Below are 24,015 nucleotides of genomic sequence, written 5' to 3' on the forward strand. Positions count from 1 at the left end.
CACCGCGGTGAACGGGCTTCGCTTTGCAGTTGGCCTCGGCTGGGGAACGCGCTCGGATGGAGCAGTGAGAGCTTGTGTCTCTCAGTAAATCATGGCGTAATCCATCGATGATCCTGGACAGTGGTCATCTGAGCACGTACATTTTACATATAAAGACAACGCAAACCAACGTCCTTTTTTTGGTTGTATTCCATTTTCCACAAAAAGCACGCAGAACTCATGAATTCCACCCACACAAATACTTAGTTCAGCAGCTTTGTCCTCACCTGGAAAGCCTGAAGACAGGCAGGATTTTTGACATCAGTACTGAAACTTCTAAAGCTGAGGTACAGAAAAAAGGCAGACAGTAATGACAAGTACTTCACGGGCTTGTAATTAGTTCGCCCACAGTGCAGACCTTTAAGACAACCTTTAAGAGCACCACAGAATTCACTTCTGGAAAGGTAAGGTCAGCTCCACCTGTCCAGACAAGGGATTCAGCAGTTTAGATGCAGTGCTAATTTAGGCAGTAGTTGGTTAGTCACAAATACCTCAGCCTTTCCTGGCTGCAATTACATGCTTTATTAATTCAATACCATGTTCTACCTGCCTGGCCAGAAATATATTCTGCTTTAATACCACAAATTGCCAACATGTGTGTCCTTTTCAGGGGCATGTTAAGTACCCTCTCTTTTGCAAGGACACCTCATTGTTGTGATGCTCCCGACATCTGGCTTGATTGCCACCTCTTTATATTAGCAGTTGACACAGTTGTCTGACACCACACACCAACCCTTAAGCAATGTATGTTAACAAAGTATTACCACATTTATCCAAGACTCTGGGGCTCAGGCATGCACTAGTCAGTGTTTTAATTCTTGTGTCCAGGGATTTCTCTGAGGAACAGCTTTAGCACCAAAGCAGATAAGGCTGCTCTTTCTTTTTTTCCCATTTGTGGTTTGGGACCCCAAGGGATGCATTTAATTAAGAGTATCCTGAGGGTTATCTTCTGCTTATCCCCCTGGACTAAAACCCATATGGTGAGCATTAAATTAGGTTGCAAGCATTCAATTAAGCTACACTGCCATTTCTAAGTTTTCGTATTCTAAATTTATGAGTGTCTGTCTCTCTTAATGGCATTAAGAAATGCCCTTAAACTGTCTGTTCCCGCAATCACAACATGCTGTCCTGTAGCTGAAGGATGACATCTGCAGCTCAGCATTCCCAGCCAGTATTAGAGGTCCTTCCTCCCTGCTGTCTCAGTTTTGGTGCTGAGCTGGTGGGCATGCACAAAATCATGAGTCACACCACCAATAATACAATGCTTTTGTGATCTGACCAGTCCTCTCTCCCCCCTCCTCTAGGCCATACTCGGATCACAATTTCAAGCTCTCCTCTCAAATCATGAACACTTAAGATTTATTTTTAAAGCCCTGTAAAACTAAGGTAGTGAAGCAAATTAGATGATTCCTAAAGCTGACACCAAATACTTGGAGATTCATGTAAAACTGTGTGCATTAGTAATGCTGCAGCCCCAAACATGAGCTGTAGCAATCCTCATTTCACTTGCAGGTATCATGTTAGGAAAAAACCCAGCTCTCTAAATCCACACAGTATTTAAAGTAGTAAGTTAAATTCTGTCTTCTCTCAAGACATTAAAGCTATATCAAGAACATGGAGCAGGACAGAACTGTACAGGTTTTACCACAATGTTTTATTAAGTTTCATTTCCAAAGGTCTTGCCTAAAAGACAAATAGAATTAAACAGTCATGCAACCCTGCTTGTGAAAAAATAAGCAGTTTTCCTTATAGTGCAATACTGAAAAGCTTGATTTTTTCTTTCTTTTTTACCCATTTTAATCTGAACGAGAGAACATTGTAGGCAGATCATTTTGTACATTCAGCCAACACAGGAGCTGTATTCCACAGCATTAAGTTACATGTAAGATATACACTGAGAACGTATTAAGTGCTCTGGTGCACGCAGTGTGGAGGCAACGGATGTCAGTTCACATTCAATAAAGCAGCCAAGACAGGGAGAGTCAAGGAGTTACTCCACAAGGTTAGAGAAGGAGGCAGCAGCCTGTGGATTTCCGTGCATGCTTTTGCAGCTCTCCATGCTGAAAAGCACCACCCATTTGCAAATGGAAGCACTCTGCTGGGACAGTGCCCTGCCTCTCGGGATCAGCCCTGGGTAAACTGAAGCTTTGACACTACATGAATGTTACAGTGTGCTCTACACCAGCAGATCATTTTTCACTCTGCAAGAAGGACCAGAATGTGGCACGGGGCTCCTCTCCTTTAAATCTTCATGTGCTGTTTAGTTCTGCTTGCTGCAGTCCCAGGTATGGCCACTGTCACCTCAGACTAAGAACACTCTGTAAAAAGTATAGACCTGAGGGTACAAATAGCTTCCTGTTTTCAGCCTGTAATGTCTGAACTAGAAGGGAGGTGTGGAGTTTCTCTCAACCCTGAGCTACATCCTCCCTCTGTTAGACCACAAAGTCCTACAGTCAAGCTCAAACAGGCTTCTAGGAGCCCTGTCCATGCAAGCAGGGGCTCTGCATCAAGAGCAGCTCTCCACCCCTGGCACAGCATCCTGTGTCTGTCTCTTAACCATGTCGGGTCATAAGATTAGGAGAAAACCCTAACCAGCAGTTTCCAGGCTGCAGAGGCTGCACACCAGTCAACTGCACTTCTCCTACTGAGAAACCAAGAGCTGGGAAAACCACATCCTGTTTCACACAGGATCATCTTAATCATAGAAGTCAACAGCAAAACATTTAGGCTGTTCTGATTAATTATTTTATAGCACAGCCACCTCTGTAATAATGCAACAGAGAAAATATTGCCATGTAAAAAGTGGAGTTTGCAGCTATGTGTGGTGTAGCACAGCTTGTTTTAAAACAACATTCTTCTGTGGTTTCAGAACTAGTAGATAAGAACAACTACTGCTTCATTGATTAAAAGGGAAGAGATAAGAAAAGGCACCATTCTTGTACTCTTCCCATGTAGCCTCCCCTGCACTACTGTGTTTTATGTTGCTCATGAACAAAAGCTGCACATAAATTCACAATTGATTTCCGGGGATATAAAGCCAAAGGCAGTAAATCAGTGTCACTGCAACTCCAACAAGATGAATGCTCTGGCAGTATTAGCCTATTAACATCATTATGTTACTTAAACACAAAAGATATTGAGGGGAAAAGAAAAGCTGTTGTTTTCTTGAGGTTTCATAAACTATAGGGTATGGATGCCGTTGATAACATCAGGACTGTCAGACATCCAAGCTGGTGAAACTCCACACAGGTACACAGACAGCAGTGGGGCATCTGCTCTTTGAGGGGGGGAAGGCTGCAATTTTTCTAAGCTGCACAAAAATGCTAAAGCAATGTCAAGTATTTCCAGACTGAACTGCAGAGCTGCAAGGCAAACGCGCAAAAGAGCAATTCTGTTGTCACAACAGCAAGAATCTGGAGTAACTATATAAAGTCAGTGGAGTTCTTGGGAATTTTTAGTAGTGGAAACCAGAAACTGGCCATGAGTCATATACATAAATGCAGAAAGCCACTGCTGCAAGTCCAAGACCCTTCCAACCCCCTGGTACCAGAGTAATCACTTAAAAATGCACTGAACGCAAGCACTGTTCATTTCAAATCGAGTCTTGGAGCCACTCCACTATGCACAGAGCCCAGGTCACACCAAATGGACTTAACTGTCTTGTTTCCCAGCAAAACAATAGATTTAATGAAGATGAGGATATCAAAGCACCAGTAGAACCTGCATATGCCAGTAATTGTTGTACTTTGTCCTTTTCACTTGACAAGTTCCCCCCCCCTTGTGTCTATTCTCCCTTCATATCAGCTTCAAGCCATCTCTTGGGAGCTGGAAAGATAAATATCCTGAGTACACAATGCTCCATTATTAACTGGCTGAGTGCTGGACTGTGCATACTTCTTTCTTCTCCTTAGCTCCTTTGCAGTATTAGACTAGTATCCTTTTTTTTGTTGCCCCCCCCCCCCCCTTTTTAAAAAAAGGAAAAAAAGGAGGGGACACCCCAGCTACAGCACCTGAACTGAGCTTTTTAACTAAGAAATATCAACACCTTTAAGTATTTAAGGCCACTGAACAAAGCTGAAAGTCCTGCCTCAACCAGAAAGGAAGTCAAACTAACAGAGAATCAGGACCTCATCAAGAGCTACAAAAGCTTCCCATCAGATACCAGCCACATATCTTCTCATTTCTTCTTGCTCTCATAATTCACCGTGTTTCTTCTGCACCATTTAACCCAACTTGAAGCTTCTGCTATGAAACAGAAAACTGGCAAATGATCTCTGTTCTAAGCTGCCATGTAAGCCTGTGGTGCTATAAAACAATTCACATACTCAGGGCATGTGCTCAACACTAAACAGAACAGCTGTACAGGAGGTGCCCAAGACTCATGTTGGGGAGGACTAAAGCATCTTGCTAATTCTAACCAATTGTGCTGCTCTAAAGACACAGAAAGTTGCAGTATTAGCACTTGAACACAATTACATTTTATTGCCATGTTAAGGTGTTTTGTGGTCATGCCAGAGACATGAGGAGTTACAACTTCTCTGGAAACCACGACATCCTCTATAGATGGAAGATTAAATGCTGCCCTCCTCTCTTTGCAAGCAACTCCTGGAAATATCTATTTGGAGACACCCTGCTCCCAGCAGGACTAACCACTGCCTAGTCACTTCTCTTCCCACTGCTCCACATTTTCACAGCATCAGCTATCCCATCAGTTCCATATTGCTGGGATACTGCACTCACCACTCCAGGCAGCACCTTCAGTGGAGGATTTACTTCTTGCTAAGAGGAATGCTTTCAACTTCACAGCTATACAGAGTTCTTTATTTTAATAATCAACCTTGAAAGTTAAGCCTGAGAGGAGCTTTAAACCGTTTCAAGGTTGGCTTTATGCTTGCTTACATTTTCATAGGTAAATAAATAAAGGTCATCCTTCTGACAATTCAAATCAGTTCCTTAAAGGCCACTCACTCCTTTTTGCTGTGCTCCAGCACCCGGTAGGGTGGAGCAGAAGCTCCTTTGGGGCCGTGCTGCTCCTGCACGATTGGCAGCGTGGCTGGAGTATAGATTTCCGGCATGTTGTCATTGTTCTCTAGGGCGCCGTAGGAGAAAGAAGCTTTGAGGTCAGGCTGAACCGCAGTCCCTTTATCGTGCATGTTCTGCATGCCTGAAAAGAGCAAAGACAGAGATTAAATGCTTAGGAACAAAAGTGCATTCTTCCTGCACTGTTAAATCAGCCAATTAGAAAGTTTCAGTGTTCGTGAGCCTCGGCTCATCAGTTCCTTGAGCATTAAATGAAAGACATAATGTTCTTCTGCTTAGCACTAGGGCAGCTAATGGAGAAACATGCTTCCAGTTAACAAGGGATGGCAGCCAGTTATTTATCAAGTGCTGCATATCTCTTACGCAGCTCACCAGAAAAAGTTTAGCTGTATTTTCCAAAAGGAATTCCTGCTCCTGCTGGTCTCTACCTCATGCAACATCTCTGAGCCTTCCCCAGTAATCCGTTCTTCCTGCTGGATGAACACCAAGGCCAGGCCCAAGTGTTATGCTCAAATCTAGTTCTGCTTCCCAGACAGCAGCCAATCTGATAAACCCCTAGTGTTAGAGGACCCAGTACAAGTGGCATCCAGATGGCACATCACCTCTCTCTGCTCCATGCAAACATGCACATACCCCTCTACATACACAAACGAGAAGGAAAAACTAGAAGACAACACAGCCACCTGATACATCTGGATACTTAACAGAGCTTAAAGCTTGAGCTGTCCCTGTGCAGCCCAACACTTAAATAAGAGCAATAAACCACTGTATTTTTACTGTTACCTGGCATTGCATCCATTGAGATGTACGGTTCAAATGGTACAGGTTTCTTCCTATTTCTTGTGATCAGGAAGACACCTAGAAATGCTATGAGGCACCTGAGAGAGAAAACAAGCTCTAGTGAGATAACTGTGAAAAGGGAGAGGAGGTAATACTGCATGTTGTGTCTTCCAAGTGCCTCTCATGTAGCATAGCAGTAGAATAAAGCCCTGGAAGCCAAAGAACTCTGAAGCTGGGAACTGTCTCAGGCGAGTAAGCCTCTTCAGCAGTGTTGCATCACCCAGCAATCAAACATTTCACTTTTCTTTACCAAAACGCATTCATTCATTAACCTGGACTAACTAGAGGGGAAAGGAAGCAGGTCAGAGGTTGGGGTACTTGGAGAAAATTCCAGGATTTAGCAGCCTGACCTTTGAAAGGTTTCCCACAGGAAAACACACTCACAATTGTCAATCTTGATTTTTCCAGCTTGCTGACAGAGTTGAGAGCATTAATCTCCCAATTGCTTTTTCTGCACTAATCTAAAAGACATTTCAGTGTTCTCTGATTATGGAAACCTGCTCACATCAGGACACTGGATGTTTTACTGATCATATCTGCACTGCGTGAGGGTCCAAGCCCTAAGAAACAGAACTCCAGAAGTCTAGCCACAGGTCACTGAAGACTGACTTTCCGGTTTTCCATCCAGGAAACTTTCAACACTTACCCAAGTGCAAACATACATATATGGAGAACATCTTCACCGGTGAAGTCCAAGTAAAAGGTTGCTCCTTTAAAAGGAAAAAATTCATGACATCTTTCTTCCCCCCCTTACCCAAGCAATCAGTGCTATGTCTCCAGCACTAGTCCCTCCCAAAACCAAACCAAGATTCCTGTTTCTATAGTCAGCCCCTTTGTATTTTTAATGACCTTAAAATAGCAGAAAGTGGCCCAATTTCTACTTTTAACACAATCTGTTGACAAACACTGAGAGTTTCACAACAAAAATACTTACACTGGTGTAACCAATATAGATGCAAGTAAATCTGTACAACCACCAGTACAAATGTTTCCACACCGGGGCACGGTTTTGTGAAGGAAACACCACTGGAATTACTGCACGTCACTGTGCTAATAAAACCTGACCCACATTCTCCCCACATGAACGAGAGAGACCATTTCTGAAGTCTGAATGACAAACCCCATCAGATCTAACTACAGCAGGTTACAAACTCTTGACCCCAAATAATACATGGCTCAAACCAATAAGGTGACCGGTGTCCTCAGTCCTGGATGTCAACAGGACACGCGTCCTGGCTCCTGCTCTTTACATTTCTAACTGAAGTAAATAAGCTGATCAATCTGGGAGCAGCATATGGCTTGGAACGTGACAGGAAATAAACATTAGCCAAAGAGAAGGCCACAGGCTCTGCGACATTTGAGGAACAGCAGTAAAAGGCAATGTGTAATTTACGGGGGGGGGAAGCTATTGCCTTTACATACCTAGAAGAGCTTTACTGCTTACACAGATAGCATCCATCACTGTGAGCAGATGCACTGTTGAGTATTTGGGCTTTGGGCTGGTTGGTTGTTTTCCCCAGTTTTGCTCAAATGTCTAAGTGAGAACAAAACCTTCAAAGGCTGCTGCCAGGTTTGAATCCTGAGGGGTTTAAAACCCCATCATTGTTTGGACAAAGCTTTTCCTGGGTGGCGATGACTGAAATTAGAGCAAACTGTTCAGACAGAAAAGGGCCTACAAAGCTGTGAGCAGCTGTGTTCCAGGTACAATGCAGAAAAGATTATTGGGAATCTGCATCACACACATTGTAACAAAATCTGAATACAATTACACACGGAGAAATTTTAGCTGTGTATTGAAGATGCACATCTAATACGTCACCCTCTTCTACTCATAACCTTTTGCCCTTCTTTTCAAAGAGGCCAGTGTTTGTGCTGTTACCTGCTGTGATCGCTGCCGTTGTGGACAGGATGTAGCCGACACTGGCAATCTGAGAGGAGTCATAGAGCTGTGAGGCTTGTGCCAAAAACCTGCAGTGCCGTGACAAAGAAGAGGGCTTGATTTGAGAAGGATACTCAAACTACACAGCAGTTAACAGGGACCTAAGGACAGGTTTCCTGTTTGGAAACACCTTTCAAAAGTAATGCATAAATTTGAGAAACTTTATTCCCTTTCTCACTAAATTCCAAGGGATGCTGCGGCAGGTTTATAGAAATGATAGAAGAGTAAACCTGGCAGCTAAAGGCTGTGAAATTCACTAAGTTTCACTAGAGGCAGTGAAATTACTGCCACCGGCCTTAGGGCCAGAATGCCACTCACATGTGGAATGGCTTTCTATCCCTGCTGCTACTAGCCTTATTACAAGTACAGGGGAACAAAAACCCCTAAAACCACCTAGACATCATCATCACCACAGACTCTGCACTTTAACTTTAGCCACTGCACATATCCTGCATTCCATCTGCCACCATCTCAGTCTTAACACTGTTTTGCATAATACTTGAATAATGTGTAAGTTTGGGCTTAAAACTACTTGGCAGCGTCACTATGTGGAAAACCAAAGAACACCATTATCCCAGGTTCCTGTGACATGGATTTGAGAAAAGGTAACATAAGACAATGGATAATTCTCCTAACATTTAATCAGCGTTCTTGGAACAGATAACAAACAGCCCACTAGTCACTGGTCCATTGAAAGCAGCACAATTACAGACAAAAAGAAAATGAATGTCTTACGTTGCTTGGAAGATGGCTGTTGCAATCATGCACACTAACATGATGTAGAAGATGGGGTAGTCGAGTTGCAGGTTTCCTTGTATGGAGACGAGGATCATGCCTGCCACAGCCTTCACTGTCACTGCAGTCATGGAACCTGTGAAGGTTTGCCAGGATGGGTGCAGTGGCAGCACCTGCTCAGCGGGGCTGGAGCCGCAGTCGCACTGTACCTGCAGGCAGCCACCAGCACAACAGACCTACGAGGACCTGAACCCCTCTTTGTCCAGGTCAGACAAGGGACACAAACTGCCTGGTTTATCCCCAGCTCTGCCCAACAACTTTACTACAGAGACCTCCAGTAAATCACCCAGCCTTTCTGTAGCACCTTCCCTTGTCTACAGGGCTGGGGGCATTAACAGTCTTGTGCAACTATTGTGATGGAAGAATCCAAGTTTTCATTTCCGATGGCATATTGGCTCAGTTAATAAAGCTAAGGAAGTTTCCAAAACAAGAATCAGAAAGAGCTTACTTCCTTTCCATTTCTGAAAGCACAAGCCACGGCCATTCCAAGTTAGGATAGTTGCTGTGGCTGCAATTCACAGAGCCTGTGAGGCATCAGCTACTGAAATCCAGCCCCAAGCAGTTCAAAGAAAAACAAAACAGAAAAGACATAGCAGTAACTGAGGCAATATAAATAGCAAACATTGAGGCCTGTGGCAGATTCAAGAGCCTGCTGCACTGTGTCACTGCCTTGCTGTTATTCACCTTTTTGAAAGTTAATTGATCACAGTTTCTTACAGAACAAAAGTAGGTAAAATACTGTACCATGTGCATGCACAGGTTAAAATTAACACCACCAATAAATAACTGGTTTCCATATTTGACAGATAATTCATCCTTATGGGAAATAAGTCTTACTTGTTCAAAGGTCATCTGCACAGATCCTAAACATCACTGCAAGGCGTTAGCTTCACGTAGTTTGTAGTAACCTTTCTGGACTAGACTGGTGCATTTTATGACATTAATGAGGTCAGTATAATTCCCTATATGCCATAGATGCTTAGTTTACTGCAGTTTAGTGTTATAAGCCAGAATTAGAAGATCTTACAAGTCTGTATCAACTTACCCAGCAAAGCTACCAGCAGGAGAATAACTATAATGTAGTTTGAATTTTTCTCCTTGTAAAAATACAGTAGCAGGCAGAACATGATGATCTCCACAAGCTGCAAAAGATAGAAATGAGAATATTAAAATGTGTGAGGTGTGTGGGGTTGGCAGTAAATAGGATTCTGAGCCAGTCAAACATCAGAATTACATAGTAGAGCAAATGAAAGGAAAATGAGGATCCCACACAATTCTAGATCAAATTTAGCATGATCTCAGCTTCTAATGAGGTGACATTGAATAGCTTCTCACAGAACAGGAAACATGGAACACTTTTGATGTTAGATTTGTGGTAAAGCAGGAGATCAAATAGTCCTGACTGAATATTCACATGACAGATCTCAGCCTACTTTCTGCAATGAGATTCTTTCAGTGAGCCCTGGAGCACACATCTTATTTAATGGCCAGACTTATCTCCATTAAGAAATAATACATTCCATAAGATTTCCAATGAGAGATTGATTGCTCAGTCTAGAAAGTCAGATGCAAGCTCAGCATTTAGACACCTCTGGAGCAGCTGCTCTCAGCTGCCACAGGCTGAAGCCGACAGCTCTAAGAGAGAGCAAGAGACTTGAAAACAGATAAAGATATTCAAGTCCTAACAGAGTAATTCAGAGCAAGAATGGGAGAGTTCCAAACCATGCATGCATGTGTCCACATGCAACATGAACCGACACCACGGAACACTGACACAGGTTCATTATCAAGCGCAAGGAATATTGGTAGTAACCACAGAGAAAAATAATGCTCAAAACCAAGCTCCCCATCAGGCATATAGCAGAAAACTGGCCCACTTTTTATGGGCCATCTTACCATATACAACAGAAATGGCCAGCTCACTAAATGCCTAGTGATATTTTCTCCTGTCATCTTCTCATGACTATTAGGTCCAAAAGTTATCAGCAGATAAGTTCCAACAATTGCCAAACCACAGCCTACAAAGGACAAAACATAGCGCCCTTTGGCGACCAAAGGACAAAAAAGAGAAAGAAAGAGAGGACAAAGTTAGTGGGTTAGTGTGGATGCATGGGAGTAATATCACACATGCACAGTGACTATTAATGCCATCATGCACATTCCTCTGGATGGTTCCAGGTATTTCTAAAATCTGACAGATTCAGAGGATTTCGCACAGATCAGGTGAATAACCCCAAGGAAACAAAAAAATCCCTTTTTAACAGTGGCTCAGATGAGGCAAATCTTCAAAGAGGTACTAGAGCTAAAGGAGATCTTGCCATCCCTCCAATTATGATTCCTGAAAGGCCATGCTGTGTGTTGAATGGCTTGTAAACAGGGAGGAAAAATGAAAAGGAACTGTGGAACTTACTCAAGAAATCCTTGGGCTTCCATTTCTCTTTAATAAATATAATTCCTATGATTGCACTTGCTATAAAACAGAGGAGAGGGAAACAGTGAGTTATGCATCAGTCCATAACTCATGCGTCACCAGTCTCACACTGAACGCACTCAGACTTGTATGGCTGTTGCCTCCTCCCCCCTTACCTATAACAGACACTGCACTGAGTGGCACAATCAGTGAAAGAGGAGCAAAGGCGTAAGAGGAAAACACTCCCAGTTCTCCCAGCACCAGCAGGAACAGTCCACACCACCACGTCTTGGTTTTGAAGTAGGCTCGGGGGTCTTTGGAACCTGCCAGCCGGATGTGGCTGTATTTCTAGAGGACAGAAGAAAGGCAGAGAGGCTTTGGTGCTCTTGATGCTTTTTAATGCAGGATGAGTATTTGCTTCATGATACTTACCTGGAGGTTGAGTGCAATACTGATGACAAGATGCCCAAAAATAGCCAGTAATGCACCAATCAGGTTCTCCTGTTAAAACACACAGATACTAAACTTAGCCAAGGAAGTTGGAGCTTTTTGCACACCTGCAAGAAAAGAAACTTTTAAAACAGTTCCTAGATCATCTGTCAATAAACTATCTATCTTTCTCCCTTCCTATGTGATCCAGGGCAATTCAGGTAAGTTCCCTGTGGCTGTGTTCCAAACCTGTGAAACACCCTGTCCTAGTGACAAGAGACAAGACACTCGCTACAAGAGATTTCAGTAGCATTCATGTATTTGCATTCTGTGCAGTTTCTCAGAGGGGAAGAAGATAAAGCTAAACACAGTGACCCATTCACTCATTATTCCCTTTGAAATAACTCTTTTCATGAGGATGACTGTTGCCCTGGAATTCAGCAGAGTATGGAGCAGGAACCTCTGCATTCTGCAGGTCACATTTTAAGAACTGTTCTGCTCTTCTCCACTTACAGCATCTGCTGGTTCAGGTAATTCAACCTATTTCATGAAGCCTCCCAATTACCACAGATTTTATGCTGGCTTTTATATGAACCACCTATTTCAAAGTAATAAGCAACTGGTAGCAGCTCCCAACCCCTCCTACATGAGCATTCCCAGCTCAGCAGTCATTCTCACGGTCTTAAGACAGAATTTGAAATAAAAAAAAAGATGTAAAGCAGGGTGAGTCACAAAGGAAATGTACATTAGGAGGGAACAGGAGAGCCTGAGGCTAAGCCAGGCCATTTAGCATTTATGTTCCTCCAACAACTGTCTAAATCTCATTAGATGTCATTAGAACTTTTCATTTCAGTGCTGGTCTCCAAGATACAGTCTAGTACTTTGATTGATTTGGGATAACTGAGCTCACATTCGTATTACTCCCTTAACAAATATACTACTCTCAATTTTCTCACACATAGTAAGAGAGGGACTTTAAGATTTTAAGTTCTTATCAGTGGAACAAAAATCTCTTTATCAGGGTGTATGAAAATAAGATTCATCCAAGCAGCTTGATTTAAAACCACCTGCGAGATCTTCCCACAACAGTAAAGCTGGCAGGAAAATGTCCCTGTGTGATCACAGGTGTAGCCAGAGCAGCTCAGCACAGTTCACTGGCTCAGCAACTGCCCTTTGGTTTAGAAGAGACAGTTTCTTTCTTTCTCTCACTGCTGTAATGCACTGGGGCCTCCAGGCATGGCTAAATAAAAACCCAGTGCACTTGCTGCAAACAAATAACCAAAACACAGGGACACTGTTGGTTACTTGGGGCCTTCTAGGGATAGACTAGGGGAGAAACCTGACCTTGTATGAAAAGGAGTCGGTGTGTGGCTGCACAGAAACTGCTGCTGTGGCCAATGGGAGTTGCTGAAGTTGTAGATTTGGACTGTTGCCTCCTTCCATTGTGACTGATTGGAGTGTTTACTTTTCAGCCTCCTGGATGCTGGAGCTTCTCTTTAAAGAAGAGAATTGGACCCTGCTGGAACCACTTTCTCTGTAACTTGGTACCACTTCTTCCCATCCATCTCGTTTTCTTAGACAAGCAACAATTAGGTGAGCCCCAGAAAATTCTGTATAGCTGTCTGGGCTACACCAAGATACAGTAGGCACTGTAGGCAGGAGTGTAGAGGAGCCAATATTGCCAGCCAGTCAGTGGGGCAGCAAGGTTATATTCCTCCGAGGTAACACTAATTAAAACCCAGAAACAAACAAACAAAGACAACAAAGAATTAAGTCAAATTAACTCAATGGTCCAAAATATGCATTAATTCCTACTGAAAGAAAGACTACAGAGAACTCCCTTCTTGCAGTCTCAAACACAAGAGCTCGCACACTGGCATAGCCCCAGGGGTGACATACTCAGCTGGCATTTAACATTCTGCCTTGCCATTTGGAAAGCTCTTATCGAAGTCTCCGAAGTCCTCCAAATGCTGCTTTTCATTTCTCTGCTCTCTGCTGTCTCTGTTGTTTGCTCAGGATGCAGCACTACATTAGTCACCCCATCCCCATGTGCTGGGGATGACAGTGCTGCTCTTCATGCTGAGGTCATTTCAGTGTAATCGCTGCGAGCACAGTTTGGAGGCTGAATTCCTCAGAGCCAGACTCATTACAGGTGTCTGGAAAGCATCACAAAGAGCAAGCCTGTCTGGTCCCTGCACGCTATGACAGCTCCTTCAGCAAAGACCTCAAGGAGCATCAGCACTGTCCCCCTTGTACCGTGAGGGATGCTGGTGTGTAGACACTGCAGGGGCACAATCCTCCCAGGTGGAACATCCTCCTCAGTCCAAAGACTACCTGAAAGGGCACAGGTGGAGCACCCCTTATGCTCAGGCGCTGGACAACTGGCCAGCGGTCAGGTAGCAGAACCCATGCCATGCTCAGGCTACAACCTGCAAGCTCTGGGGATGACTTTAGCTCATGGGTTGTCCCCGTGTGCCCAGCGTGAGGGACAGGGCTGGCGTGACAGCCCAGCACCACCAGGAACACCCCGAGTGAGGGACAAAGCCCCCATCACCTCACTGTTAGGGACCTGCCCGGGCAGGTGCGAGCCTGGCTGAGGGCGGGAGTTGCCCCTGGAGGCCCACCCCCGGGTCAGGCCTCTCTGCCCAGCCGCCACCCGCGGCCGGGCCCCAGCAGCCGCCTGTTTCCGCCCAGGACCCCCGGAGAGCCCGCAGCGCCGAGGGGACAGCGGCCACCTCCCCGGCCCCGCACTCACCTGCGCCCCCAGCCCCGCCGCTCTGCCCCCATGGCCCGGCCCTTCGGCACCCACCTCGGCTCCCGGCCCAGCGCCGCCGCAGCTTCCCGCCCGGCCCTTCCGATTCGCCGCCAGCCCTGTCACTCCATGGCCGGGCCGGGGCTGCCGGCGGTGATTGGCTGCTGGGTGGGGGCGTGCCTGGCCCAGCCTATGGGCTGAGTCCGCCTGCGGCTCTCGGCTCCGAGGGGGCGGGCGGGAAGTGCCGGGTTCCGCCACTCGGTTGGGGCGGGACGGGACGGGACGGTGCCGGCACCGACATAAACACAGACACAGTCCTGCTGCGCGACTCCGCCTCCCGGAGCCCCGGCCCAGAGGAGAGGAGCCGCAGCACCCCCGTCACCCCGCTCCACCCGCCGGTGTGCGGCGCCGGCCGCTGCCCGCCTCGGCGACGGTGGCGGCTCCGGTAGGCCCCACCCAGACTCCAGAGCCACCTTGAGACGCATGCGCTGCGCACTCCCAACCACGCGCACCACGGCTCTGAGAGTTCACCTGTGATTGGATGCCTGCCGGAGGGCTCAAAGTAACGGGGCCAGTGATTGGAGGAGAGCCGGGTCGGCCGTTGTCTCGGCAACCAGGTGCACGCGTTCCCTCAGCCGCCGGTACCGCCGAGGGCCGCAGGGAGCCGGCGGGCAGCGGGGTGCGGACGGGGGGCACCCCCGTGCCTCGCGTCCTGTCACCGAGCGGCTCCTCCCGCCCCTGTCCGCCGATCGCTCCTCAGCGCTTCAGCTGAGAGGGTGGCCCCGTGGAGCGAACGGATGAGGTGCCCGAGTCGGTAAACGGGGACAGCCCGCAGAAGCGATTTAACGGCACTGAGCGCCCCTTAAAGCCCCCTCACGAGCAGTGCTGCTGCACAGTGCTTGTATTCCCTCTGCTTCTTAAATAAAACCGAAGTTAAATGCAGAAGTGGCTGCTGTTTTCTTGGCTTGAACACTGCACTAACGTTAGATTTGCCTTTAACTTACATATGCCATTTAAACCGAAAGCTGGGGTTGTAGTTACATGTTTCCTCTATCTCCAGATTTTAGGTTTCAAGACGTCTTCCAGTCTTTATAAACACCACAGGAAAGTAATCCCAAACTGGGGGGGAACAAAAAGGATTTCACTCTCAAGCAAGGAGGTTTCAGTATAAACTCCTTCAGAATAAGTGAGTAACAAAACTGTTTGTAGTTTATGTCTTTGTTTTGGTTTTGGTTTCTTAGGTGTTTTTTTTTTTGGGTGTTTTTTGTTTTTTTGTTGTTGTTGTTGTTGTTGTTTTTGCAACAGGGTGAGAAATGTGCTAATGCAATAGTATTATTGCATTAAATCCTGAAATTACTCACATAATACCCTCACCTGAACCACCTCCTACCGTCTCCCACCCAGCTTTCACCCTAGTCCCATTTCCAGTGTTCTTGAGCTCTCCACGACACGCATACATGGTGCGTTTCTTCTGAAATTCAAGGAAACCGGAGAAGTTAACACTTGTGCAGTGAGAGCACAAGGTTCCTATTGCTTCCTATCTCCTGCTATCCCTCACCCTGATGTAGGAATGACACCGGTACATCTGGTATCTGGCCAGCAGAGGGAAGCAGAAAGACGTTTTAAACCCATCTCGTTCGCCCGGGTTTCTTTTCAAGTGCAGCCAAGCTCACAGGTGCCGAGGGCCTCCTGGGCTTTCTGGATCCAGCTTTCAAGCTGCCTCCTCTGCTGCTGGAAAGAGGATGCCCATGGCCCCTGCTGACAGTCTCCTGCTGTCTGGTGACGATGTGGTAACCCCAGAACTCTGAAAATTAAGTATATTATGGATTTCTGAAACTTTGTGTGCCGGGTATGTAAAGCAGGTGAATCAAGGAAGTATTTGGCCTCTTCCGTCTTTCTTCTTCTGCCTTTGGCATCTTCTTTTTCTTCTCCTTCCTTTGATCTCTTTCTCCTTGCTTGTCTTTCCCATCTCAGTGATATCAGGAGTGTATTATCTCAGATTGAATAATAGCAATCAAGGAGGCAAAGGACAAAAGATGAGGGGAAAATGATCAAGGTGGAGAAGTTGCTTAAATACCGTCTGTAGGCGCCATCAGTCTGTCTGGTCAGCTTCCAGGAGCTCCAGGTGACCTGATGCTAAGTTCTGACTAAAAGAGAAGAGGCAGAGTCTTAAGGGAGCTTCACAAAGCACTCCCTTCCCTTTGAGAATTTCCTGCTTGAAGGGCAGAGCAGGCAGGAAGCCAAACCACAAGCTACACAAGGGCTTGGCTGATTCTTTCTTAAGCTTTATCCCTAGAGAAAAGTTACTGCACTAGGCAGGGGAGGGGAAGCTTTAGATCCATTAAGACCAGCCTGTTTGGGGGCTGCTGACTGTTTTCTCCACCAAAAGCACTTGACTGTGTCCTCTTCAGCACAAGCCATTTTGGAGTACATTCCTTTAGCTGGGATAAATTGCCAGTACATGAAGTTTACCCACTTGTAATTTAGGCCACGTAAAGAGCTTATTTGCTTCGTACTACCTGACCTAGAACACCTCACAGGTGAGTTGACCCACTTCTATAACTGCCAGTTTCCCTATGTCCTCACACATCCCTACGTGTAGCAGCGGGCTGGAGTTTGCCAGGTTGTTCTGATGGACTCACCTTGCAGCACGGAGCCCCCTCACACTCCCACAATCCACAGGGCACAGAGGTGTGCGCTCACTGGAGCAGGAGGTTAATTTCCAAGGGTGTGTAGATGTCTAATCTCCAATTACTTTCAACAACACCGAGGTGATGATGGGCATGCCAAACCCAGAGCTGGATGCACTGGATGGGAGAAGGGCTCTGTAGCTGTTTCTTCCCTGACACGTGCTTATCCTGGAAGGCGCTAATCAGGAACGTGCTGCTGAAGTAGTAACTCCCCTGGATGGGGCAGGGCTGAGCATGGGACTCCATCCAAGCCGCAGCAGGCTGGTCAGCAGGAGCAGCCAAGCCCTGGCAACACCAGGGAATGCAGCTTGCAGATGCAGTTTTTTATCAGCTGCTTTGGAAAGCTGCTGCAATTTTAATAGCCAGTTCTAGCAAATTGGAGCAATCTTGCTTTCCTCAGCACAACCCTCTTGTCCATGGCGAGCAGGGTGGAGAACCTCAAGCACGTGGCAGGGCCTCCACATGGCAAGGCCATGTGGAGATGCAAGCCAAGGCAGTGCAGTGGCTGTTCTGTTTTGAGTTCTGGGGCTTGATAAAAACCACCTAGCTCAGGATCTCTGCCTGCTGCATGTGGACAAGCCGTCATATCCCATCTTGAGAAATCTCCTCCTCCAAGTTTGGCATCCTGGGAGTATCACACAGGGGCTCAAGTGAAACACAACGTAAGTCAGAGCAGCTCTGCTGATATTCCCAGAGTTGCATCACATACCTCAAATTTTGATTTATCCTGAAGCATTTTCCTACAAAGAAAAACATGTGGAAAAGATTATTTGTGACCATTCACTTTATAAGTCAGGTGGTATTCTTATGGCAAAGGCCAAACCTGCAAGTATTAAGTGTACAGATAACAAAAACTGAGGACCTGGGATCCGCTTCCCAGTTTTAATGGAAGTGGCACACATTGTGTTTTATTAGTTTTAGCACTGGAGTAGCACTATTACACTTGTCCATGCACGTAGCAAGAAACAGCTCAGCAGCAGTAGAAAACCAGACTGGTGGAGTGATTTGCCCATGATCTCACTGTAAATCAACAGCAAATTCTCCAGCAGGCAGCACTGTCTGCCCATCCCATCCAGTCTTCTCCTTAGTCTGCTCTTTTGCAAGACCAAGCAGAGCAAGAGCCCCCATTCGTCTCCCAGCCATTTCTGGTCCTTTCTTAAGGTGCAGCAGGTCACTTGTATTGCTGCTGCTGTCCACCAGCAGCGCAGGTCCTGCTGCATGGTGGTTTTTAATCAACTCGGCCTACACAGGCTTCCATTTCCCCACTTTTAACCTCGCATCTTCCCTGCTCCTTGATCCTGCAGAAACTTCTACAAATCCATTCATCCTTGTGCTTTGCATGAGTGGTTTAATGCCCAAACTACTTTCTTTTCTCCTCTTGACTGTGCATTGCCTTGTTCAATCCCATCTATCCTGTTCTCTTTCCCTCACTATTATGCACATGCTGTTTCTGGGGGGACATCTGATCACTCTCAGAACCCGACTCTGAAGTCATCAGGATACAAACTAAAAGTTGCTTCCAGGCACTTCCAGAGTACTTTCCATTGGTAACTGGCAGACAAGACAATTAACAAAGTACACATAATGATAGAATGCTCTTAAAGATCAGGAACTTCAGCTCTTTCCATCCTACATACTGGAATAATTTCCCATTTGTGTTAGTACAAAGCTATTTCTTTTATCTTGTATGGTGTCCCAGACCTTCCAAGTCCCACTGTTTTTTCTTTCCTGGGATTGGCAGAAGTAGGGCATGCTACCGAGGGCACTCAGCACTTCATGGGACCACATCTGAGAAGCTGGAGGTATCATGCACGACACAGGCAGGGTTTGATTTCTTTGGCTCTATAAATAGAACCCTGCCTAGGCCTCTCTTTTGAAAAGCTCATTTCTAGGAGCTCAGCTGGGGAAGGTGTGGTGACTGCAGAGCTGCATTCTGCCCACAGGCTGAATTAACTGGGTCCAACTCAGATGTTAAGGGTGAGATTTTGGATTTGCTGTGGCTCCCAGTATATAAAAATTGCTGAGAAGACAGCAGAGAAATTTTATCTTCCTCATACTCAGCAATATTCAGTTTTCCATGATTTTTCATGCAGTTTTCCATGCATCAGGAGACCTGCACGAAAAGATTAGAATTTGGAACAATGAAGGCATCTACTTCAATGCACAATCACAATCAAAGCATAAAATCTGGAGCGCAAACAATGACTTAGAAAATGATACAGGAAATACAAAAATCCCATCATTTCTGCTGCTGGTGCCTCTTCAGCTGGAATGTCACCTTTAGTCCTGGCCACCCTCATTCTAGTGAAGAACTACAGCACAGATCATTTAGAAATAAGAGATGACCGTTAGAGTCCCAGTAAAGACTGAAAACACTAAAGATGTTTAATTTAGAGGGAAGAAAAATTAGATGGCTTGAAATGCATGTGAGATAACTAAGAAAAATGAAATAGTCAGCTTTTTCTATATCCCATAGAACAGGAGGATATCGGCAAAACCTTAAAACCCAATAAATTTCAACTTGAAAGAAGGAAGGAATGGTACAAACTACAAATAATGTTCATGCCCATCTGTAACCTGGGGTGGTAGTTTACCATGAAAGCTGTTTGGAGCAACAGGTACACAGCTCAAACACAATGAGTTACCGCAGCGAGAGGTCACCAGTGCAGCTCGGGCAGCAAAGTGGGGTAGTTCTCTTGCTAGAATGAAACCCCATGTCCAGGATTCAGTGGTGTCACTCATCCATCTGCAGAGATCAACAGCACCTCATTGTCCAGGGAAGGAACCGGATACTTCCCTTCGCTGGTAAGAGGAAGCATTTTATTTCACACTGAGTTCCAAAGCTGCTAAACTCACCTTGTGCCTTTGTGTTGACTTCAGTGGACCTGGTCTTTAACTGATGCTTGACTGTGTGTGCAATGCGTGTTTAGTGTTGTACTGTTCCTAAAATCCAGCCAGGAAGGAACACAATTCCTCATTGTCCATTACAGGTAAGGTGGAAGTCCAGCAGCTGTTCTAAGCTGCTTTCTCATGTCCTTTATCTTTTACGTTTCTACTGGGGCTGAAATTCCCTTTGCTCATACCCAGAGGTGCCCCTTTTTAATTCTGCATTAACCTTTTCAAGCAAATCTTGAGCACACACCAGGCAGGAACTCCTCAATACCAAGGGAGGAAGAACAGATCCCTGACCCTGGGACAGCAGCAAACCTTGTCCCTACCACATCACTGGCTTTGATACTGGAAGACCCCAGAGCACCCCAGGAGTTTTCATCCCAGAATCCCAGGCTGTGTTGGTTGGTTACAGGAAACTTCTGCCAAGAAGCTCAAGGCAGGTGAACATTACATCTTGAAGAGGTACTGGCTTTTGAGGTTCAACCTCAGAGCTGGGAATCAGGTCTGGGTATGTACAAGTGATGTAATGGACTGTGCCCTTCCACTCACCGTGGAGCCCTGCCAGTTTGTATCAGCTGAGGCCCTCACCTTCCGCTTCAGTTCCTGAACCAACTGCTGATTCACCCTTGTGTAAGTCACTTAACTGTTCTGCGCCTGCTGCTCCCCACCCATGCCACCATGACCAAGCTTCTCTGGGTGTTGTAAGCTTTAGTCCACAGGAATTCACAATGTTTTGAGATACGGAAGATGTTAAACCCCAAAGTGTTAGTAACAATTATCAGATAGTTTATAATAATATATGCACTGCTAATGGACTTCTCTGCCTCTTCAATGGTGTCTTGGTGTAGCTGTGATTACCTTTGGATTGGTTTGTTCTTCTTTAGAGAGAGCATTTGTCTTTTCCTGCACAGCACATCTGCATTGCAGCCATCTCCTAGTGAGCTGTCCCCTTCTAAACTGCCTTGAGTGCAGGATGGACACATCCACCTTGTGGTGAGGCACAGCACGTTGACTCTTTAGAGTATTTGATGACTTTGCAGCACTGTTTAAGGCACAATGAAGACAACACAATTTAATAAACCTAATAAGCTGCCACTCATCAGCTGAGACATCTTAACTGGCTGCATGCATGTTCTTGAAGCAGTTCAAGCTTTTATAGTAATTTGATCTAGTTTAAACATCAGCAAAGGTGTTTTAAGCAAACATGTCTTACCTCACAAGCTGGGTGTGCAAAGAGCACACGGACAGAGTTACCAGCCTCAGCTGACATGGGGTAATGCTGTTCACTCACACAAGCCATATGCTAAGGCTGAACTTTCTGAGGCTGACTCACCCTGACCGAGTACCTGCGCCAGCACGTTCCCAGTTGATTAAACTGGTTTGCAGGCCATAATTATTTTCTATATCATATTATAATGGCTTCGCATCTTATTAATTTTAACATTGTAAGAATTTGCTTCTGGGAACGGCCTTCTTGAATTAATCACTGACTCATGATTTACTGTAGGAGATAATATCTAACCTACAAGAAGCAGAACAGGAAACTATCTATTTGAAAGATGTCAGTGTCTGATAATTTATAACTATAGACAAAGAGACATCTGAGAAGGAAAAGGTGGACAGATCCTGCAGTCTTCACATGGTCACTGCTCTCAGGCAAAAAGGAACTTTTGTCCAGTAACTAGAGGACCTGCTTTTGAGGCAGTGACAGCTGAAAATGGACAAATAGTGGAGGAAAAAACGAGTGAAACCCAGGAAGAGAGTTCCCCGAGCTGTCAAAGCCATCTTCAGCCCTGGGACCAAACCTTATATTAAAATAAAGCTGGTTAAATATCATGACTTCTGTAGGTGCTACACCTGCTTATGTAGGAAACATAAGAAAGAAATAGGAAAAGATCAGTCTCTTTTGTGTTGAATCTTTTGTGCTGGTGTCTTCTTGCTGCCTTCCCACTCTTGTGCTTGAACTGGACTCCTCCACTTACATCACTGAATTAGCCTTGACCAGTAGAGGTTTTCTCTCGCTACAGCTTGATTAGAAAAAGTCCTTTTCAGCCAGCAATAAAAAGTTTTACACCTCAGAGCACATTCTGGGAGGTAAGGCTTCATCCTGGGAATCTGACAAGCCTTTCCCTGTGTCCCGTGACCCATGCTGTGATTTTGGGTAGCTCATATAACCTTTGGCACCAGAGATTTTTGCCTCTAAGGACAGCAGTTCTCTGAGCAGCGAGATGCTCCTCAGGAGCTGTGGATGAAGCGTGTTCCTGTGCATAGATTGTAGACGAGCTGCAGCCAACACCAGGACTGAGAGTGCAGGAGGCAGCTCCAGGAGAGTGTGATCTGCCCCCCCAGGGACCTCTGGCATCTCTGTGTGGGTTATAAGGAGCTTGGGGACTGCGAGCAGCGTAAGGACAGAGCTGAACCCTGAGCTTGCTGTGAGCTGCAGGAGGGCACAGAGCCTCCAGCAGTTGCCTGCAGGCTCAAACAACCCCAAATACAGATTCCTCAAGTCATCCTTAGCTCAAAGCCCACCCTGCAGCCACACACACATCCCTGCCTCTGTAGCGCTTTCACAGCTGCCCCCCTGGTGTCTTGGCAGCACCACCTCGACTTCGGTGCTCAGTTGGTGTCTTGAGCAAAAACAGGTCACTTACAGCTGACATCAGAGGAGCCTGAGACAGCAGCTGAACACCCAAAGCCACATTCTCTGCAAGAATTCAAGTCCTCAGCGTCTGTGTAAATGCAGCCTCTGCATGCTGGGCAGTCACAAAGAGACCTGCACTTGGGAAGCACTCCCAGGAGTTTGGCCCTACTACTGCCTCCAGCTGTATCATTGCAATTACTCACGATGGAGACAACTGGATTTTAAATGTGGGTTTTGCTTTGTTGGTAATTACCCACAGGTAAAGTCCATTCAAAGGCATTCACAAGCTCTTTTTCTTTTCCTGAAACAGACCTCTGGATTTCTGCGAGCAAAGCAACACCATTTCTGGCCAGACAGTGCTTGTGTCCAAACCCACAGGAGGATTAAATGGGGAAAAATTGGAAAACGGCCTTCTCTGTTGAGCCCTGAGCTGGGAAGAAAGATGCTGCTGGTGATTTTGGTTCTGATACTGTGGGGTGCAGAGCACCATCTCACACAAGTTCAGGTCACCCAGAGCTTCTTAAGGCACATCTGATTTAAGCTAGTGTCAGGACACTGCTGAGTCCCCCTTCCAAGAGCTCTGGGTAGGTCCCTTTGAACCTCTGCTGAGAAACCATCCAGAAACAGTCCCGACAGTTTCGGGTAGCCATAAGGAATCACTACAACACCCCACAATAAACTGCAGATGCCAGAGGCTTCAGGAGAAGCTGCATTAGTGCATAATGTACCAAGATCCACAGTCCTGTAGCTGCAGTAGTGTGCTCCTGGCCCATTGCCTGGCGAGGTTTCAGACCTGGAGTGGGAGGGCACGTAGCCATGTAGTTATCTTACATGTTAGACCATGTGTGAGTTCTCCCCCTGTATGTGCTTTAAAATGGCCAATATCTCCCTACATTCCTATGATCAGGACTAAGTTTAGTGTCACCTTATCAGTGTCCCTCGAAATAAGCTCTGCCCAGGACAGCACTTTTTAAATCCAGAAGTGATTTCCCCACACAGTCCTGTTGTACCGGTTCTTTTTCCTTCTGTTACATTCACTGACTGATGCACTCTCCTTCCTCAGTGCCACTGTTGCAGCCCTGTTTGTTATTTACATCCTTTCCTTGTTTGTCTTGTAGGTCACTACAGCCATGCCCTCATCCAGGTGTCTCCCAAAGGTGTAACATCTTGCTTCAAGCCAAAGACCTCCCGCCTGACAAAGATGTATGGATTTACTGCGGAGCCTGCAGCCCGTCAGCCACATAAACCTACCAAGGGAGCAAAGAAAACTCCTTCCAGGTCAGTCCAGCCTGGACAAGATGCCGCTTTCACGGGGCGTGGGGCAATGTGTCAGAGACCAGAGTGCTCCCGCAGTGTCCCACTGCATCCCCTGGCCCAATGGGGCCGGTTATTGCCAGGGACAGGCTCAGAGGTGGAAGCGTTACAGTGCACTGCCTCGGAGGGGAGTGTGGGTTGATAACACCCTGGAGCACTGTATCAGAGGTACCTTTATCAGACCATCTCTCAGACATTTACAAACAGTAATTAAACACTGCACCACCCTTATGA

The 24,015-nt window shown here is 46.0% G+C and overlaps 1 protein-coding gene and 1 long non-coding RNA gene across 5 annotated transcripts; one reads left to right on the forward strand and one right to left on the reverse strand.

Annotated features, from left to right (window-relative positions):
- Window positions 1-1,672: 1,672 nt before the first annotated feature.
- Window positions 1,673-14,795, reverse strand: NIPAL3 (NIPA like domain containing 3). Of its 4 annotated transcripts, none has more exons than XM_062628751.1 (12): window positions 14,776-14,795; window positions 12,837-13,219; window positions 11,496-11,564; window positions 11,240-11,411; window positions 11,064-11,123; window positions 10,550-10,695; window positions 9,699-9,795; window positions 8,594-8,729; window positions 7,799-7,887; window positions 6,566-6,629; window positions 5,863-5,957; window positions 1,673-5,203 (listed from the first exon to the last, which is right to left on the reverse strand). In XM_062628751.1, exons 2-12 carry the CDS (start codon window positions 12,933-12,935, stop codon window positions 5,004-5,006), a joined length of 1,227 nt encoding a protein of 408 aa, XP_062484735.1. In that variant the 5' UTR covers window positions 12,936-13,219; window positions 14,776-14,795; the 3' UTR covers window positions 1,673-5,003. The 4 variants fall into 4 exon arrangements, with proteins under 4 accessions (XP_062484735.1, XP_062484736.1, XP_062484734.1 ...); XM_062628752.1 differs by lacking the exon at window positions 14,776-14,795 and adding an exon at window positions 14,248-14,512 and having other exon boundaries at window positions 10,550-10,671; XM_062628750.1 differs by lacking the exon at window positions 14,776-14,795 and adding an exon at window positions 14,302-14,511.
- LOC134168732 (uncharacterized) lies at window positions 14,633-24,015 on the forward strand. Its single transcript, XR_009966647.1, has 2 exons — window positions 14,633-15,430; window positions 22,778-24,015. It is a non-coding gene; the product is annotated as an uncharacterized LOC134168732 (long non-coding RNA).

This window comes from Pezoporus occidentalis, unplaced genomic scaffold, assembly GCF_034315485.1.
Source record: "Pezoporus occidentalis ecotype Australia unplaced genomic scaffold, CSIRO_AGI_Poc_V1 ctg321, whole genome shotgun sequence".
Taxonomy (NCBI): domain Eukaryota; kingdom Metazoa; phylum Chordata; class Aves; order Psittaciformes; family Psittacidae; genus Pezoporus; species Pezoporus occidentalis.

Excerpts from the sequence above, each read along its gene's own strand:
- NIPAL3 (XM_062628751.1), bottom strand. The coding sequence starts at position 12,935 with ATGGAAGGAGGCAACAGTCCAAATCTACAACTTCAGCAACTCCCATTG. Across the intron at positions 10,696-11,063 it reads GAAGCCCAAGGATTTCTTGA|GGCGCTATGTTTTGTCCTTT; the intron begins GTAAGTTCCACA and ends TGGTCGCCAAAG. Across the intron at positions 9,796-10,549 it reads GGCCATTTCTGTTGTATATG|CTTGTGGAGATCATCATGTT; the intron begins GTAAGATGGCCC and ends TATCTTTTGCAG.